Source organism: Epinephelus fuscoguttatus, linkage group LG19 (genome assembly GCF_011397635.1).
Source record: "Epinephelus fuscoguttatus linkage group LG19, E.fuscoguttatus.final_Chr_v1".
In the NCBI taxonomy this organism is placed as follows: Eukaryota; Metazoa; Chordata; class Actinopteri; order Perciformes; family Serranidae; genus Epinephelus; species Epinephelus fuscoguttatus.
In genome coordinates, this window is record NC_064770.1 from 21,677,270 (window position 1) to 21,697,713 (window position 20,444).

At 39.9% G+C, this 20,444-nt stretch overlaps 2 protein-coding genes across 3 annotated transcripts; one reads left to right on the forward strand and one right to left on the reverse strand.

The window, feature by feature from the left end:
- Positions 1 to 1,483: 1,483 nt before the first annotated feature.
- LOC125879505 (inward rectifier potassium channel 16-like) lies at positions 1,484 to 9,118 on the reverse strand. Its single transcript, XM_049561433.1, has 2 exons — positions 8,900 to 9,118; positions 1,484 to 3,939 (listed from the first exon to the last, which is right to left on the reverse strand). The coding sequence occupies exon 2, from the start codon at positions 3,911 to 3,913 to the stop codon at positions 2,765 to 2,767; it is 1,149 nt and encodes a 382-aa protein (XP_049417390.1). The 5' UTR covers positions 3,914 to 3,939; positions 8,900 to 9,118; the 3' UTR covers positions 1,484 to 2,764.
- Positions 5,240 to 20,136, forward strand: LOC125879503 (zinc-activated ligand-gated ion channel-like). Of its 2 annotated transcripts, none has more exons than XM_049561431.1 (9): positions 5,240 to 5,362; positions 12,189 to 12,334; positions 12,617 to 12,661; positions 12,739 to 12,845; positions 12,938 to 13,107; positions 18,208 to 18,323; positions 18,614 to 18,824; positions 18,922 to 19,059; positions 19,170 to 20,136. In XM_049561431.1, exons 2-9 carry the CDS (start codon positions 12,293 to 12,295, stop codon positions 19,424 to 19,426), a joined length of 1,086 nt encoding a protein of 361 aa, XP_049417388.1. In that variant the 5' UTR covers positions 5,240 to 5,362; positions 12,189 to 12,292; the 3' UTR covers positions 19,427 to 20,136. The 2 variants fall into 2 exon arrangements, with proteins under 2 accessions (XP_049417388.1, XP_049417387.1); XM_049561430.1 differs by lacking the exon at positions 5,240 to 5,362 and adding an exon at positions 9,138 to 12,090.
- The last annotated feature ends 308 nt before the right edge of the window (positions 20,137 to 20,444 follow it).

Consider the following 20,444-nt stretch of genomic DNA (forward strand, 5'->3'; position numbering starts at 1 on the left):
GGATCAACTCACCCAAGTGCTGCCATAACATTGTGTGATCAGTATTATCACACGAGATGCACAGTTATCTTGATATTACAGATACTTGCTCACCAAATGTATCCAAATAATTTTTTTCTGGTTTTAGTTAATTAGGATCCCCCACCAGCGAGCACACTGATGTCAGCTAGTCTTTTTGGGACTTGACGCAGTCTAACAAGCAGTCATGTAGGCAGGCTACATTATATCCTCCTGAGACCAGAACTTTTGTTTGCATTTTTTATTTCTCCTCACTATTTGGGATCAATAGGACGCAATAAGTAAAAAAAAAAACAAAAAACCTTAACATTGTCTATGATAATTAAGTCCCAATGTCCTCAAACGAGTACTTCCTAGTTAACAGTGTCTTAGCTTGTTACTGTTGCTAAAATTGGTCAAATTTGTTGCCGTATCAAACTACAAACATTATTAATCATAAATAAAAAAGTTTCAACCATATAATGTGATCAGGTTTTGGACCTTGCCCACTTTTGTGTCAGGATCAGCTGCAGACTGACTTGACAGAGATGACTGCCATCTTGTTTTTACATGGATTAGTGTATTGTGCAAATTATCCTTCACGAATTGAAACCTTGTCACAACTTTTACTTTGTCTACATAGTCAAGTTTGATTGTCTTCTTTGCGCTCTGTCAGGGCCACTAGATGGGACAAAAAAGTGTCCATGGACGAGGACAACGGGTCTAAGTTAAGTAGAATGAAGTATAAGCTCAAGTAAACCCAAAATGTGATGTCCTTATATGAGGATGCAGGGTCTCAGGAGGACATACATTTAGAAATCCCTTTTGAAATGTTAGACACTGCAAACAAAAATCACCAAGAAAAATTCATAATTTACACAATTTCATTTAATTTACTGTTCCATCATACAGTATATCTCATTAAAAAGCTAATTATTTCTTGAAAACAGCTCTAATGTATATTTTTTTTTAATAAATACAAAATACTGGTATTAGAAAATGTATTTAATTAAAATAATTTGTTATTGAAAAATACAAAAACAGAATATTTACAAACTGGTATTATCACATTTTAGGCATTTAGTAGCCTCAGTATTGCTCTGACCTCAAAGGTTCAATGTGTTAGATTTTGAACATTAATACAGCACCAGCTATTTGCTACGTAAAGATGTGGTTGAGTAATGGCGTCCTGAGCAGAGAATGAAGTCACACTTCTGTTGTGTTTGCTTTTATCAGAGCTTCTCTGCTCTTTGTTGAGGTAGCCAGGCCAGCCGCACGTGCTTGTGAGCTCCTGTGACTCCCTGAGTGTGTATCCTACTGGCCAGCTAATCGCCATTGCTCTGCACTGCGCTCGTATGGCAGTTAAGGATAATAATGCCATTCTGACCAATGGTGGCAGGACGGTGTTGTTGCGAAAGCATAACACCCACCCTCTGCTCCATGTTAACACTGTTAGCTCTGTCAGCACTGTTGCTGTTGTTAGCACTGTGAGCAGTGTTAGCCAAAGACGATTCCAGCCCAGACTCTGAATGTCGTAGGCTATATGGCACCTTTACCACCCTGCATTGATGAGCTCTGACATTTTCCCACATCATCGATTTGAGGTGGCCAATCAGGATATATTGGGAGTGTAAGCCTGTGAATTCGGGAGTGCATGCTGGGTGGTTTCTGTCAGTCAAAGCCACCCTTTACTGACTGAGTAAACAGCCAACTGAAACACAAAGTAAAGTGGACAAAGTGACGTACGATGTCCTTTAGATGACAACAAGACTGAGCCTTTTTCAAGAGCGATAAATATAAGAGCAGTGGAGTGAGGACATTTCTAAGATCAACTTTACAAGCAACTTACTGGTGCACAAAACACTAAACGACCATTACAGCAGAGTATGATACAGTACATAATAGTAGAGAAGAAATGAGAGAGCCCCCCTCTCACCGATACCAACAACAACAACCTAAAAATAAAGTACTCTCCTTTGTGTACCCTCCAACCCTGCAGTCCAGGGAACACAAATATAATAGGGTAGTTCACAGTGAGCATATTGCTGTGATGGGATTCACTTGCATAAAGCCAAAGACTGTGGGCTATAGGGTAATTGTTGTACATGGGGATACAAAAGTGGTCTTATTTGAGAATAAAATGACATATTAATATATTTTAAGTATTTCGAGTGTAAGAGTACAAGATTTGAAGGACTTTTTTTTACAAATGACGTCTTATTTTTTTCTGTCCAGCAAAATACAAATAATAAAATACTTAGAAGTACGATTATAAAAGCAAACACGTTTTAGAGTTTTACAAAAACAGCTTTTGTTTGACTTACATTTATGGATTTTATTCATCTTACACAACAGCATGGTGGTGTAGTGGTTAGCATTGTCGCCACACAGCAAGAGGGGCCCTGGCTCGAACCTGGGATGGGGGAGCTATTCCGTGCGGAGTTTGCATGTTCTCCCTGTGTCAGTGTGGGTTTTCTTGGGGTACTCCGGCTTCCTCCCACAGTCCAAAGGCATGCAGGTTAACTTGTGACTTTAACTTTCCCAAAGGTGTGAATGGTTGTCTGTCTCTATGTGTCAGACCTGTGATAGTCTGGTGACCTGTCCAGGGTGTACCCTGCCTCTTGCCTAGTGTCACCTGGGATAGGCTCCAGCCCAGAAATAGAAATAAAATTCATCTAACACAAAAAAACAGGCTGTAAACACTAAAGTTACACATAAATATATTTACAAGAGCACATCTTATCACATTGTCCATCACATGCCCGCTTTACAAACAGGTCTGCTGCATCACCTCTTCAATGATGTCAGGATTGACATTGCAAGCATGTCCGTTGCTCATGGTTGATGCAATGAGAGGACCACTGGTCTCACCCCCCTCTGTTGGACGTTCCCTCCTGTCAAACTCCTCCGCACTGAGCAGTGGCACAGGCACCCAGGTGGTCACATTGAACAAAGCGTAATCCACCTTGTAGTGCCTCTTGCCCAGTTTCAACATGTCCTGGAAGCGTTGTCCCCAGCGGATGTCTGCTGGTGTGTAGGAGGTTCGTGTCTGGTGGAGCATACCCGTCGAGTCACCGGTGTAGGTGAAAGACACCACCAGTTCAAAGTCGTCCCCCAGCAGGTTGTCAGGGCCCAGGCTGTAGAGAGGACTGCCGGGCTCCAGTTTATGGATGATGGTGGTCGGTGTGGCAAGGACAATGTCTCGATTCTGGATGTGCAGTTCCTCGTATGACATCACAACAGTCCCAGCTGGCTGTTTCACATGGCGGACTACCATGGCTCTGGTAACACCCTCCAAGATGTGATTACCCCTGAAGTCCCCAACTCGCCACGACAGACACAGAACCCCATCTCGTAGGTTGACCACTGCACAGCTACTGAAACCAACCGTCTGAGCTCTCTTACGAGCTGAAGCCATTTTGGCAATAACAATACCGATGACGATGGTGTCAATGAGGCAGCTAAATACATCTTGAACTGTCACCACAATTATTGCCACAATACAGTTCTCGGTCATGCCCCTGAAGCCATAGCCAATAGTCGCCTGGGTCTCCATTGAGAACAGAAAGGCCGCAGTGAAGCCACGCACGTTCTCCACGCAGGGTGCGCTATCTACATCGTCAGTGTCCCCGTGTACATACGCTATGAGCCAATAGCAGAGACCGAAAAACATCCAAGAGAGAATGTAAGAGAGGGAAAAGATGAGGAACATCACCCTCCAGCGGATCTCCACAAGAGTGGTGAAAATGTCCACCAGGAACGGGCTCCAGTGTCCGGGGGCCTTCTGGAAAACCACCGGGAACCTTCCATCCTTCTGCATAAAGCGCAGCTGCTTGTCCTCATTTTGCATGCCCAGTGTATGGATTGTAGTGTTGTAGGTATCAATGACGATCTGCTCATCCCTTTCCGTGCCCATTATGACCACAGCTACCTTTCAGTCGCCTGTAGGAATACAGAGATGGAAATGCATGTTAGGATGACAGTCATTTAACCACAGGCAGGAGGGACGGCGATTTACTCATTACATATGACTGAAATGTAAAAGGCTCTCAGACTTGTTTGTTGAGCCGAACTCTTCATGTTTGAGCAAGCAGCTTCGGTCACCTCATGCCTTGGGCTATCAGCAGCAAATGACTTGAGCTCTGGGTGTGAAAAATGTACTTCAAGAGCACAACTTTCTTACTGGCTGATTATTTACTAAGTTCCATTATAGTCTGGAAACTTTCCAAATCAGCTAAAGGCTCTCTGTAAACACTTTGTGTTAAAACCAAATGTGATCATGCAGAGGATTCTGTTCATTCAGCTTGTTGTGTGTGACAAATAGAAGAGGTAGCGATTTCATTTGTTATTGCTTATTTCTTTTTTTAGTCTGTTTGTTTTTCTCAATATGTATATGTATCTCTTCTGGGACTTTGATGCATTGTAGGTCAGTTGTTTTTCAGATTTGTCAGTGCACCATGTGTTTGTGAGCACTGATCAGCATGTGGAATTATACAATATACATCAGAATTTTTATAGTCCATTCATAGTGTTTCCGTTTGTTGACAGCCAGAAGTGAATTCATGTCCCTGAGAAGAGCACCAGCTAGCAAGAAGCACTATAATCTTTTTGACCTGTTGAAGCTAAATAGGTGGCATTTGATGTATTTCACACTCTGTAACTGTTATTTGTTTTTTACTTTTAGCAATGTCTGCTACTTTGCCAACTAATTTTTTTTGGATTTCCCTGTTTAGTTACTTTCATCTGTTATGTTGGTCAACCCGGTCTCACACCAAAGTCATCAAAGTCCGGCGCTTGGGCAGTGACTTGCAGCGTCAGACACTGACAAAAAAGCCATTCTTTAATGTTAGCATGATATGCAGCCAGTCGCTGATATTATTTTAATGGCGCTCAGCGGCATCAGGGGGAAACGCGGATGGACAAGAACGTAAGTTAAGGTGATGAAAGTCTGAATTTGGTGGGAAGGGTGGTGGATGGGTCCAACAAACACCAACTTTAACCCAGGAGAGTGGTGTTCATGGTTTTCCCCAAACCCAAGCATGTGCTTCTGTTGCCTAAACCCAACCATGTGCGTTAGTTCTTGGAAGAAAAAAAATACTGGAATTTGTGTAGTTGTACCAAAGAGCATGGATACCAAGAGGCGAAGCGCTGATGAATTTTTGCCAACAGCCACTAGGGGCGCTGTGGAACCGCTGCCGCCATTTTGGACTGTTGAGCTTGAACTGTTGCACCCAGACAACATACAAGATGTCAAGGAGAGAGGAGAAAAAAGTAAAAGAAAACAGTGTAGTGCAATTAACTGCAACAACTATCAGTGGAACACCCCGCACCTGGCCTTTCACTGTTTCCTGAAGGATCCCGACAGGTAAGAACTCCTGAGGTGTAAGTTTTAAAGTGTTTTAATATCAATTTCATACGCCAGTTTTGGAGGGAAGATAACACTCCTGACTATGTGACGTCCCCATTAATGTGTTTCTAGTTAAAATATTGAAATTTTATTTTTTTTTATGTTTTGGTAGATTGGCTTATGGGGTGTAGGTGAAGAGGTAATTAAGTTAATCTTCTCATAAGTGGATGTAATATGTAGAGATGCCATCTAGGCCATTTTTCTTCGTTTTGTTTTTTTAAAGTCTATATTTTGCTTTACAAAAACGTGAAAAAGCAGCTGTGACCAAGCTATCACGAGGTGAGTAGCATTGTAAGCATAATTAATAGCGATATACTTCCGTTTGTCTGTGTGTTTTTGTATGCAAGCGGGTCTGCTGCGGTCTGCTGACAGTCCAATATGGCGGCAGTAGGACGAAACCATGGGCGAGTCTGTTGCTATGGGGCGTTCTATTGAGCTTCACCTCTTGGTATCCATGCTGTTTGGTTGTACTGACGTAGTGCGTTTATTTTGAAAGAGACTGTATGTAAACTGTAAATTTCCTGTGAAAACGGAAGTGCATTCTGAAAGAAGACAATGCATGTAACAGGCAGAATTTGACGCGGTGTCCCAGAACGTCAACAACCAATGCAGCCAGGGTACCTTTCACGTCATATCTGGACATAGAAAGTCCATGATATTAACAATATTAATAATAGGAACCGTATTTAAGTTTATTTGTCATCACATAATTAACTGATTTTCCATATTTGTCTCTGTAATATGTGCACCATCAAAAGGTGGCGAGGGCGCTGTCCTTTAATTTGGAGTGCATGGTGCATAGCAGAAAGAAGGCTGCGTGTCTGACACACACTGCACTTGCACTCTCCCTGTGGTGCGAACAAAGGAAACTGGAATAGGGTTTCAGGGGAAATCCCAATCACTGAGCCATATTTAGTGACCTGCAGTCCCTGGGCGACAACAAACAGAATAATTACAACATTTATTGCAACATCATTAGTAACTCACACTGGCAGTTACATAAACAAAACCACAAGCGCACTTCAATATCTAATACGGCTGAATGTTAAACTGTGACTTCACTCAGTAGGTATTCTATATGTTAAACTGAATCGTTAATGCTAATTTTATTAACTGGACCCATTAAACTTAAAGAGGCCTCTCCGTCCTTCACTGCTCATGTTCCCTTTGGTATGTTGGTTTCCGTCAAGGTTATAGGTGACACATAATTGAAGGTCATTAGGACACTGATGACATAATATGTGATAGATAGATAGATAGATAGATAGGATTAATGAAGGCTTTGGGTCAGGGAAATCTAACCTTCCATGCAGCGAGGAACCTCTTTTTAATCAGTTTGGCTTATCTCTTTAGTTAGTTGGCAAAGTCTGTTGCCTTCCAGATGTGACCCAGGACAATGGCAAGCAGGGGTCACATAGCAGGCTTTTGACAGTAGTCCTAAACTGAGTTAGTCAGAAAAATAAAAACAAAACAATGTATAGCACTCTGTGTCAGTGTTTATAAAAGTTCTTTATGGTTTTGCCCCAAGTGGCTGTAAGTCAAACATGTATAGACAAAAAAAAATACAAGCACAGTATATGTATATATGTCGTTACTCCACAAGCCCTCCGAAAGTATGTCTCGGTTAATTAAGCAAAGCCTTGACCTCTATTTTTGTTCTCATGAGGGTAAATTATTATCCTCTAACCACCTCTAACAGCTTTCACCTACAAATGTTTTCTCAGATGTCAAACTTTAACCGCACACCTTCTTTTCAGTCACACTTAAAATACAACACAGTCAGGACACTGTTATCACTTCCCTGTACTGTACTTCTTTGTAGTCCGACAGCTGTTTGAGGTAACACTGATGAAAGGCATGTTATCACCTTAGCTTACTCACTGATCAATATGTTTTTTAGAGCCACGTCCTTCCTTGCAAGAAGTCTGTTAAACTTTTATCTATTTTTTATTGCTTAATTGTGTCACCTGAGAACATGTAGGTCGTGTTTATCTCAGTTTATGATGCATGGCTGCTTAGAGGTTGCAATAGTGCCAAGTGCAGTCTTCACAAAAATATTTAGAGACTGACACAGTCACAGAGAAAATAAAGTCACAGATTGTGGAAATATGAACCATCATGCACGAAACTTTTAGGAGCAAAACTGCTTCTTAACTTGTAGTTACACAAGTTTTGTGTTTCAATAAAATCTCAAAATATCCATAAATCAAATAAAACAAAAAGGATGAGACCAAAAAAGCTCTCAAAATTGAAAAATGTGTAAAATTACCAATTTATTTTGCACTGACTATCACGTCACAACAATGTTGCAGCAGGTGGGGATGGTGTTTAATAAATGAGTTGAGGAAAATGCACTGAAAAAATAGCAAGCATCCCATAAGTGAGTGAATCCTTGGCTCATGAGCTGCGGTGTCACAGGTCTCAGACTGCTGATTTCTACACAGCAATCACTGTTCATGAGACAGAAAGAAACAGGTTACAGGACAATCAGGTCAAAGAAAAGGGTCAGTGGGGCCCACCTGCCCACTCCACTTTATGATATAGTTACAAAATGAGCACAGAATATTACCAAGACTAGCTTGCGTTACTACAGTTGGATGGTTCTAATATTTTCATGTCTATATCAACTCAACCTGTGTATAGTCTATGTGTAACCTTTTATTTGTCTTTTTGAATCCTTCTGTATGACACTCTGAGCTCCTGAAACTGCAGTCTGTGCTATATGAGAGCACAGTGGACTGATAAACTCGAGTCTGAATGTTGACGTTAATGTCATGATTCCTACAGAATTACCAGATCATGGCTACAGGAATTAATTGTGTTATATTTTGTTATTTGAGTTTAAATTATGTCACAAAGAAAAAGAAAAAAGGAAATAAAGAAAAATGCTCCCATGCCATGATATCTTTTATGATGTTTCTTCATTTCATTACTTGCTGTTGTATTTGTTTGTCAACAAATTAATTTTATGACGTCTAATTATTCTTTTATTTTTATTAATTTATTTAACAGGGACAGTGCACAGCTACTTAGCTGCACCAGAGTTAGCTATAAGCTGATTTTCATCTGTAGTCCCTGGACAGGAAACAGAGAATAATTTCTCTGCTAAAAGACACTATTATATTAAAAAAAAACACAGTTGCAAATGAGAACATGACACAACAGTTTCAGCAACGACAACAGCAAGACAACACAACAACAATAAAATTACAACATGAAGATATAACAAGATTTCATTGTGTTAGATCAAGTGTTTGATAGCCATGATATCATCTTAGATTTACAACTTGCGGTTAATTATTTCCCTACTTGCTGGCTTGACCCTGCTAATATCTCATAGTAATATCCTTTAGATTTAGATTTAGATTAGACTGGAAGTGTTTGCTGAAACACAAGTTTGATTATTTTCCCCTCTCAGCACAGAAAATTGAACACTCTATGTCAGAATTCTTGTTTAAGTCTTTTAAAAAGCATGTATTTTAATATTCCACTTACTTTCAGAGTAGAAGTTAGGTCAAGTGTCACAGAAGCCCATCAGTTCTGCCGAGCATTAAACTATGTGTTGCCACAGTGGAAGTCACCTCTGAGTTTGTTGGCCGCAGAGTGTCAGGGGCCGGCATGGTCCTGAGGCAAAGTCCCAATTTCTTCTGATATCACAGCACGTCCCTCTGAAACCTCATTGGACAATCTGGAGGAATTTATGACCTATGGAATATTTCCGAGGTTCCTTCGGACAAGTACATCCAGTGTCTTCTGACTGTTTGCTTCTGGATGACGAAACAGAAATTGCATAATCTTCCACAAAATGATAATGGCGGAGGAATATTGATGGTTTGTAGGGTTATTTTTGCAGGTATGTACATTTGAGTTATTTCCGTCCGGATTTCCATGATTCATTAGACAGAAAGTTAACCTTTGCTCCATCAGGTGGAGACGCTGCCATTGGCACAAGGATTTGCTTTGTCTCTGTTGTCCGCAATTAGATTCTGATAAGGGAGATCACAGCTGAGCCGCCAGAACACACTTAACTTTTAAACCACATTTATTGCAGCCATAAGAGCATCTAAAGCTGTTGCATTGAGGTCAGCAACACCGAAACAACCCTGTTGTGTTTTTAAAAATAGAACATGATACCCCCCCCCCCCTTTCCCACCTGATTCATCACGTATTGGATGTTTCAGATGATGTGTGAAGACAGAGATAAGAGACATTCCTCCCCAGATAACCTGCAAAGATCAGTTCATCAGTCGTCATTTACAGGCATCAGATGAGTGTGAACAAAGGGAAAAAAAATAGTATTACTTCCTTTACTGCAGTACATGAAAATGCCATAAACTGTAAAACTACAGGAAGGTTGATTAATTATTTATCTGTTTATGTGTCCTGCATCGTGTGGCACTTTACAAGACACTAAAGCAACATCTAACATCTCAGGAGATTCATTTATATAACACAAATGTGAAGCTTAATATTACTGAAAAGATATTTTGCAGAAATCTTGACCAGATTAATGACTAACTAGATATTAGATATATTAGTAAATTAGTAGCACTATAAATAAAACAAGTACTACAATATTTGCCATGAAAATTAAACAGAAAACGTCTGTCAGCAGAAAAATTATGTTCTTATGCTATTAAGTAGTGGACGTGGAAACTTTCCATGGTGATAATATGTGGTAAGGTTTAGGCACAAACACCACTTGGTTATGGTTAGGAAAGATCATGTTTTGGCTTAAAATACCCAGGTTAAGTGGCACAATGCCTGCTGGAAAGTAGCAATGTCTTGGTAAAAAATCCATCACTTTTCATACTATCCTGGCAGGAAATGCAGAGATGTCTCAGTAAAAAACAACCACTTTATCTTGCTACAAAACACCACATGTGGTGCCAAAAAGGCCACTGGAAAGACAGAATTGACTCGCTAAATCACATCTGGTTTTGTTGTTTGTCGGTTTTGAAGAAAAGGTGACATGTCACCCGCCATCCTCTTGACCTCCTGGTGACAAAGAATATGTCTAAATAATGAAAATGTAATGTTGCAGAAGCATAGCCTACAACATTTTCTTCTGGCGACGGGGCTGCAGCGGGACAGGGCAGCTTAGTTTTATTCAGAATGGGCTTCAGATGGATGAAGATATGAGCCAAGAATGCAGATATGAGATTTAAACCTGGTGTCAGATTAAGAGGAGATGTTATATTGTAGTATTTCCTTCATAAAACCTAAAGCAGATACCAAAAGAACAATGCACCTGTATTCCCAGAGTATACAAGGTGCCAGAGGTGCCAGAGGAGAAGGAGGTCAAGCCTGCAGCGTGGAGAGCCTTTGAAACAGTGAAGGCTGTTGTTTGTCTGACATATTTTAGAGCAGAAGGTGATAACCTCAGAGGTGACTGATAATGATCAGGTCAATCAGGTATGACACAAATGTGACGTATTCAAGATAAAGCACCTGTTTCCCAGTGGTCCAATAATCCAGGAAAAAGCAGACAGCTTCAAAGTTTAGTTTTACAGAGTATAAAGGGTTTGATATCATTGTCAAAATGCCTTTTTCATAAAGCACTTCACTTGATTGGAGACACGCTAATAGCTAGCAGCCTGTTGGAAATTTGTTTTAATCTCCTGGAGATTGTTTTCAATTCACTTTTGCAAACTTATAATGAATTCATTTTTGTCTTTGATTAGCGCTTTTAAAATTGTCCTTACCCTACATGCCTAGAGACCATCTTGCATCTTGATATGGGTGTTGCTGTGATCTTGGGATCACCCCAGGATGCGTCCAAGATGCAGCAGTCCGTGAACTAAACAAATTTGGGCCAGGGGCATAAGTGGGGTGGGGACGAAATACCACACACACACACACACACACACACACACCAGCTGTCTCTACGTTTTCATGGCACATAATGACACAGGCACCCATTAAACCACTCAAGATATCACCACAGAATGTGTCAAGATTGTAAATAACATTATTCGACTGATTATATGCAAAAATAACTCAATTTTGTGCCTTTTTCATTGAACATCTATGTATGCCTGTAAATCACTGAAAATATTGATAATCCATTATAAAATATTGATCATTTGATATGTGCTTTTACATTTTTAAGGGGCCCACAGACACTTAAAGCCCCATAGAGTCATATTATAAAATCATCCAGCTGTCAAAACAAAGACACGCCGTCCCTGGAACACGCAGAAAACACAGTCTTTGTTCTGTATCTACGACTAAGGGACTTTCAGGGTAAACCATGTCTCTGTTATTCAGTTTACTCTTTTGTCCAGCAGCCACAGGCCCATTGTAATGCAAAGTAGCATGACCTGGTATAACAACAAATAGAAGCTGGAGATAGCAGGTAAACAGACAGTATGAGTAATTGCATTTGTGTTCTGACTGTTTGCACAAGATCACTGAAGGATGCACTGAACGCTCACTGTAATTAATCACGAGATGGTATTTTCTTACAGACCATTGTGGGTCGCTCATATTGTCTTGTTGTGTTGGGAGTACGTGGGTAAACGTCACAGACAGGCCTATTTAAGTGTCATGCGAGGCGGAACGTAAAGGGATGACACACAGCTGTCAGTCAATGAGTCGTTTGTGAATTAAATTGTTAGACATGGTGAGATTTTCTACCCACAGCCTGTGGAAGGCAGTCCTCTTCCTGGGTTTACTAATTGTAGGTAAGTGTAAGCTCACAGCTCACAAAACATTGTTTTAGGGAGAAGTAGAGTGGGAGAAGTATTTCTGAATATATCTTAACAATTGTCTCTAATTTCAGGATGCCCACATGCTGAATCCACATGCAAATCACGCAGATGTCTGGCTGAAATTTTGGCCAACAAAAAGTTTGTATCTCAGCCTCAGTATGAAAACTGCAGCCAAATGATTATGGTGCCATTTATTGAGTACCAGACTCTGTCAGTTGTAAGTATCGTCTTATACATTTTAAAGTGGAGCTAACTGAAAATTCTTTTTTTGTTTCTCTTCTTAGACCGCTCATAGCTTGAGGAGAGCTCATTACTTTAATTATAATTACAGTTGGTGTTATTATTCCCAAGCTTTGTTAACATAAACCTGCTAAATATGTGTTGAGATCAGGTAAAAAAAAAAAGTAAAGGATGTCCTTTAACTGAGCAAGGATACAGATTAGTTTCCACCAGCACTCCAATAGTGTTGACACTGCCTAACCACATTTTTTTTCATCAGGACACTAAGAATCTCCGCCTAAATAGTCGTCTGCAAGCCTCACTTGTAAGTTTCAAAATACGTACAAATGAACAAAAATAAAACAAAGAGTATGCTTCACTGATTTTGATTTGAAACCACAGAAATGGGAAGATCCTGAGTTGGCATGGGACACATCAGTTTACCCATATGATCAAGTGGTCCTGCCCGTAAGCAAAGTCTGGACCCCAGAGCTCCGTGTAACAAATGGGTAAGTTACGTAATGTTTAGTAACTTACACAATTCTTACAAATTCAACGCATGATCTCCTCGATATCGCTTTGTTGTCTCTCACCTGTGTAGAATAACAACAACTATGAGGCACAGCTCGCATGATCTGCTGGTGATCAGTAATGGCACAGTGAAGCACAGTGTGATCATCACTGCCGAGGTGAACTGCGAGGTCAATCTTTTTAACTATCCCTTCGCTTGGGACGCATGCCCTGTTGCTATCCAGACTTGGTCAGATGATGGTGAGTTTCGGAGCAAACTGGATGTTATCATTGTACGTATCAGTGTTAATCCTGAAGATTTTGACTTATCTTCTTCATGGTGTGATCATGTTTTTCTTTTATGCTTTTAAAAATGTGTCCTACTGTGTGAAATAACCATAAATGTATATTTTTTAAAAACACAAGATGTTTTTAATCGTCCTGCCAAATTGTTTCGTGCAGCTTTTTTTGTGGCAAACCCTTACTTCACCACATTGAATTCAGAATGCCACCAGTTGTATGCATAAAACATCTGTTTACAGTTAAGAGGAACGCAGAACCTTTATTTGCCAAAGGCTTTGACGTCAATTAGAGAGAGATATATAGGGATATAGCCCTATAGAAGTCTTAGATGGGGCCTTGCAGCCCACACGCTGGGGTAAAGAGTTGGCATTGTACGTTTCTGAAAACCACGGATGTTACATTTGTATGTTTCATACGTATGACACAGTTTATTACATTTATATGAGCTATATTAGGTAGGCGGGGGGGTGATGGATGGTGTAACATCTAGGCGACACCACTGTTTAAGTCCAAATTAAACCAGTCAGCTCTCACAAAAACAAACAAACAAAAAAAACCCCACATAGGTCAATTGTGCTAGCAGATTATTACAACAAGGCCCCTCCAGGAAGTGCGCTAAGCTTTGAGGTCAATTTTCATAGTGGCCAAACAGTGGAGTTACAACTCCAAAGCCTGTGATGCAATTGACCGATGGCTAAGTCCCGCCCTCAAACGCGATGAGCCAATCACAGTGCATATAGCCATTCCCATACACCTGGACATTCTCCGCCTGGACGTTCATTGAAATGCATTACAGAAAGTCAGTTTTGTTCGGTTTTATGAGCTTTTTTGGAGATTTGAAGTTTAAAAATGGTCAAACGGTGTGCATGGGGTACATGCAACTCCGACACAAGGTATCCTGAGAGGCTGGGCGACGAGGTGTATTTTTTACACTTTAAACCACATCTCAACCAAGAAAAGTGTCTCCTTTGGATAAAGTTGTGCGGTGACGTTATCTTTAACATCTCTAGCTAACGTTAGATAAAGTTGGCCTACCGTTAGCTCCTAGCTGCATTGTTCATCATGTCACCTTGTTTACTGGGAGTTCATTAGTTTTGTACTTTGGTGATCGTACATCATTGTTAGCTGTTGTCCAAAGGGCTTTAGTTAAGCTAACGTTAACTTCTGGAGCTTAGCTTCATTAATTTATCTGTAATCGCAGAGATAACAAAGGTTGGCAAATGTTATGCTGAATGATTCGATGTACTGTAGCACCAAACTAATGGAGAGACACTCTTGGTAAAGATGGTAAAAAGGTTGTTATCCTTTTCTCATATTCTGAGCCAAAAACTTCAGTGGCACTTTAACTTGTTGTCTTTGATGGCGACGCCAACGAGATGCAGTTCACAAGCGTACACTGTGACCTGTAAATTTTGGTTTGTAATTTAAGCTTTTCATCCATCTTCTCAACAATAAAATGATGAATATAGCCTATCCCTCCAATGTGTAGTTTAGGCCCTTTTGATTACTTCTCAATGACATCTGATCATGTCCCCAAAAATCATCAATTGCCTCCTGCGAAATGCCGTGTACTATGACACCTGCCATAGCACCGGTCACTGAATGTTGATAGTTTGTCCGAGTGAGTGGAGGGGGGTGTGGCTTAGTCATAGGTCAATTGGGCCCAAAAAGACCTTTCCCCATTGACATACATTTGGAAAAAGATGATAAGATATTGTTAGTGGATACATTTTTTTGAGCGTCACTTCCCATGCAAAATTATATATTTCATTATCAGGATTTGATCCATGTGGTTTGATAACCTTTGAAAAGTCTAGCAGAGCTGCAAGATTAAATATTTATATCCCCATTCAAGTTATTCATTCATTTTCTGTAACCGCTTGTCCTGTTAGGTGTTGCAGAGGGGCTGAAGCCTATCCCAGAAATTGGGCAAGAGGTGGGGGTACACCCTGGACAGGACACCAGAGTATCACAGGGCTGACACATAGTGGCCATAGTAATTATTACAGGAGCAGAGGAGGAAGTGACGTGTTACATCTCCCGGTGACAGCTCACCAGCTCTGACCGTAGTTGGGAACAGGCTAGCTTATTAACATTACCGTGGCTCATTAGTAGCTGGTAACAAGCTTCTAGTGGTGAGTACCACTCTGCAGGAGGAAGGATGGCAATTCTGCTGACTATCATCACTTCTTGCCACCATGACAACCTGAGAGAGCTGCTTCCCCCCGTACACACTGAAGTACATGTTACAATCTCATAGGTTACCCACAAGCCCACCGACCCTAAAGGGGAAAAGGGTGAGCTGGTAACAGACATGATGAAGCATAACAAGTAACAAAGTCCATGCCATGTTGTATGAATACCAAAGAAGACCCTGTAGGGTGTGTGGGTGGGTCAAACAACCGTAGGACTTTCACCCAGGAGATTGGTGTCCGCGTTGGGAAGTCAACATTGATTTCTTTTACTAAAAACATAGCCTAGTATTAGGGCCGTAACAGTACATGTATTTGTGTCGAACTGTTCGGTATGCGACTTTCGGTTCGGCACGACCCTGTACCGAATTATTGGGCACAAGATATTATTTTATTTTATTTTATTTTGTTTTATTTTAATTCTGTTTTTGCGAGCCGAACCATTTAAAATAGCTACTTCCCCGACGGACATAATTGAGTGACGGACTGAGTCCGACCGTAAATCTCCGCTTTCACTTTGTGCAGCACATTCTCGCATTTTGACAACATGGCGAGTGAGCCTGACGAACCTGAAGACCCACCCGCAAACTTTAAGTCCTCCATTTGGGAACACTTTGGTTTCAGGGTAAAATACGAAGATGGAAATAAACACGTGGACAAGACAAAAGCAGTGTGCCAACACTGCAGAACAGCGGTCGGGTATGTACTTGGAAACACGTATAACATGCTAACGTATCTAAAGCGACACCACCCGAGTTTGAACATTAACCGGCACGACTAGAAAAAGCAATCTGGTGCAAACTACGATATCGTCGTCATTTATAAAGAAAGAGCGTTTCCCTGACCATCGCGCTAAAGAAATAACCAACGCCACTGGAGTTGAGTAAAATTGTTTAAGCTACACTTTAGATATTGAAGCATGTTTGGTTTACTGCACTTTAACAAAGTGGGAAAGCTAAGTAAGTTCCTAGTAAAACTGAATCTGAGCAGGCTTTAAAGCTGACCAGCTGCACTATACTTTTTATTTTAATTGAGTAAAATTGTTTAAGCAGAAATTTAGATTTATATTTTTCATTCAAAAATGTGAAAAAGCAGGATTTTATATATATTTGTTTCATTCAAAAATTGTGTAAAAAGAGTTAACTGCTGTGGTGGTATGTTTTAATAAGGTTACCAATAAGTAAAAGATATTTAATAGTTGTCTATTTTTTTCATTTCTGAAAAAAAAACGAACCGTGACTTGTGTACCGAGGTACGTACCGAACCGTGATTTTTGTGTACCGTTACACCCCTACCTAGTATGCTTGTGTGTAGCATGCTACTAGTGACGTCTATGATGTGACGTATGTGACATATGTCGTGAGAAAATCGTATGTGACATATGTCGTGAGAAAATCGTATGTGACATAATTCACATTACATTGGTGACAAAAGTACTTATGATGTCTTTCCTAAACCTAACCACAATGTTTTGGAGTAAAACTGTTTATTGGCGTTAGGGACATGTTTAAAACTGCTACCATAAAAATGGTAATGGCAATGTAAAGATTCAACATACCTGCTACATATGAAACACATGTAATACATCAATGATTTGCAGAAATGTACAATGACAGCATTTAGTCTGGTATTTTGGGTTCGGCCTTGACATCAGAGACACAAGAGGTAAGGTAGTTAAAATATTCTTAAGTTATGGTTATTCCTAGACAGGGAGCTGCCCAAAGTCTGATTAACTGCTTTAGGGGAATGACTTAAAGTTTGAAAATGAAAAAAAACTGTGAGTGTGGGGTTGGAAAGGAGTTTACAAGATCTCTGTAGCCCTTCAGCACCTCAATGTCCGACGAACTGTTGGAGGGTGAGCTGCGCATTGAATGAATGAATGAATGAATGCTTTATTTCGGTTTAACAACAAAAATAAAATCATGTTTTTACAAAGGAATTTATCAGATAGCAACCGAAAAAGGAGTAGGCTGAAGCCCCAAGGCTTATTTTTGCCTATCCTATACCATCAGAGGATTAACTGAATAATTCACAATAAAACATCAGTACTAATACATCATTACAAAACACATGCTAACTTAAACAGAAAAATTGAATTCAAATCATCAAAATGACTTCAAATCATCAAATTTCATTGTAACTTTTGATAATATTAAATTTTAAAGTCTTCTTGAAGACTGACATAGAATTACACATTTTTGTTTCATCGTTCAGTCCATTCCATAATTTTACACCCAAAACTGACACACATCTGTACTTTAGATTAGTTCTGACTTTTTGAGTTTCAAACATTAGCAACCCCTTTAAGTTATAAACCACATGCCTTAGCTTAAACATTTTTTGAATACAAACGGGAATTGTCTTAATTACCACTCGAAACATAATTTCTAATGTTTTTGAATATACAATGTCCAAAAATTTTAATGTGTGTGATCTTATAAAAAGCTGATTTGTAGAATCACGGTATCCAACTCCATTTATTATCCTAATAGCCCTTTTCTGCAGTTTAATTATTGGATCTAGGTTCGTTTTGTATGTATTTCCCCAAATTTCAGCACAGTATGTCATGTAAGGCATCACAAGTGAAAAGTACAGCAAATGAAGGCAGCTCTTATTCAATAAATCTCTTGTTTTGTAAAGAATAAAAATAGACTTGGATAATTTCTGTTTTACATGCTTTATGTGAGGCTTCCAACAAACTTTATCATCTATTATTACTCCCAAAAACTTTGTTTCATATACTCTTTCAATTTCAACATTGTTTAAATTCAGTTTTACCTCATTGCATTGTGCATTGTGTAAAGGTCTGTTAAATTTCTTCAATGGTTACCCTTCAGTGTTGTAAAGAAGGCTTCATTTCATTCAGGATGTGGTACACTTTTGGAATTTGAACAGTTGAAAATGGTCGATGGGACCCATGGAGATTGGCAGACTGACAATGCGTTCCTTGCCAGACAGACCGATGAACGCAATTACATCCTGGTAAGATCACAAATGTGTGTAATAGTAATTTATAATCTACTTAATACAGGCCTTTATTATGAATGGCTGGAGCCTGTCACAGCTAACATATTCAGGAAGTAAACCCAAAAGCTAGAAACTTGTTTTGGTGTATGCGCTAGGTGAGCAATTCCATTTGACTGAATAGTTACCATCTTGGGATCTGGTTTCTATGGACCAGATTGGGATAAACAGCTCATTCTAAGGTAATGAAAACACAATGATTGTTATTTTTATGTGACTATAAACATATTATATTATATTCTCCTCAGGTGCAATTAAGCATCAAATACACCAACCCCTTCATAACATTAATGCTGCCCAGTATTCTGATCGTCCTGGCTGATGTGGTCAGCTTCGCCCTGCCGCTTGGAGGCGGAGAACGCAACTCTTTCAAGGTCACTCTTGTGCTCAGCTTCACCATGTTCCTCATCATCCTCAACGATCAGCTCCCGGGAGACAGCGCCTGCAGCCCCGTCATCCGTCAGTCAGCTCACACACAGACAGAAATACCCTCACAAACCAAATACTTCAACGGCATTACACTTTGATTCACTGAAACATTTTGTCTTCGCTGCAGGAACTCACTTCTGCATTTGTCTGGTCCTCTTGGTGGTGAGCATGCTGGCGTCCATGGTGATGACACGATTGGCCAAAGATGGCAGCCTCATTCTCTGCTGCTGCTCCCCAGTCCAGAGAAAAAAGAAAGATGATGAAGGTGAGGACAGCTTCACTGTAGTGACTGAGTAGGGTGTTTAGACACTCACAAAATCTTGATTTTTCATAACACTGTATAACCTGCTCTGGTTGCGACTTTAATCCCTACAGAAGACAAAGCTGACATCAGTGTGGTTCAGGTGGATGGCACAGTGGAGAACACGCGAATGCTCCGAAAAGTGCTGAACTTCCTGGAGAATCTTGACGCACAGACACTGGAAAGTGAGAGACATCAAATGTTTGCCAACAAACTGGATAAGGCATTTTTCTGGCTCTATTTCATTTTGGCTATCCTCTACTTTTCTGCTATGACGTATGTGATGGTAAATTATAAATGCACAGTTAACCATTTTGATTTCTGGTACTAATGAAATGCATGTCGTTACTGTAATGACAGAGTGAGCTGAAACAAATACGATCTTACAAATACTAATTCAACATACAGATTCAAAGACTGGTGCAGATCACAGCATACGTTTATCACATTCTCTGTATCTCAAACACCGTAGTGCTGATTTGTATTTGTAGTTCATCTCTTGTGTCTGATAAAGATGTGTGTGTCAGCATATTTGTGGGAATTTACCAATTAAGAGAATTTCAGCCTTTTGATGTCATTTTAATCACATAAAGTATGTAAGTATATGGAATAGTTATTTAAAACTGGGGCATCTGCACAAAGGACAAAACCATGTTCCTCCAGCTCCATGTCTTTGTTTTTTTTTTTTTACGATGACCCATCTCACTTGGTTAAACACCTGTGCACAGTGTAACACAAGTACACTTTTGTATAATGGAGTCCATATGCAGTTGCAGACTTGCAGCCATTTGTTTCTCTGTGTAAACCTGTTCAGTCTCTGCAACCACTGAGTTCTAGCCAGTGGTTTTGTGTCCTTTCATTTCACAGTTCTAATTTTCTTTGCAATCAGTAAAAGTATCCACAATATATACCTCTGGTCTGTGCCATATGTGTCTTATTGATAGATCCTTGCAAAACTAAAAATGGATGTGAGGGCATCCACTTCTATAGTGTGTTAATTTCATTTTTAACATTTTCTCTGAACCCTTGAATTACTGGACAGTCCCAGAAGATGTTTTTTCTCCTGTTTTGTACAGTTTCTCAGCATAATGCTGTAGCTGGTTCTTTCACATATGAATAAATAATAAAAATTGTATTAAAACATCTGCTTTCTTACATCCAGTCAAATTCTTTCCATTTTATTTTACTATATAATGATGAAAACTCTGTGTCTGTTCCATGTTTTTCTCCTCACTGACTTGGTCAATCCATGTGAAATTTGGCACAGTGGTAGAGGGTCATGGGAGGATGCAAATGAAGCAATATTACATCAATTGGCCAAAGGGGGTGCTATAGCAACCGATTGAAAT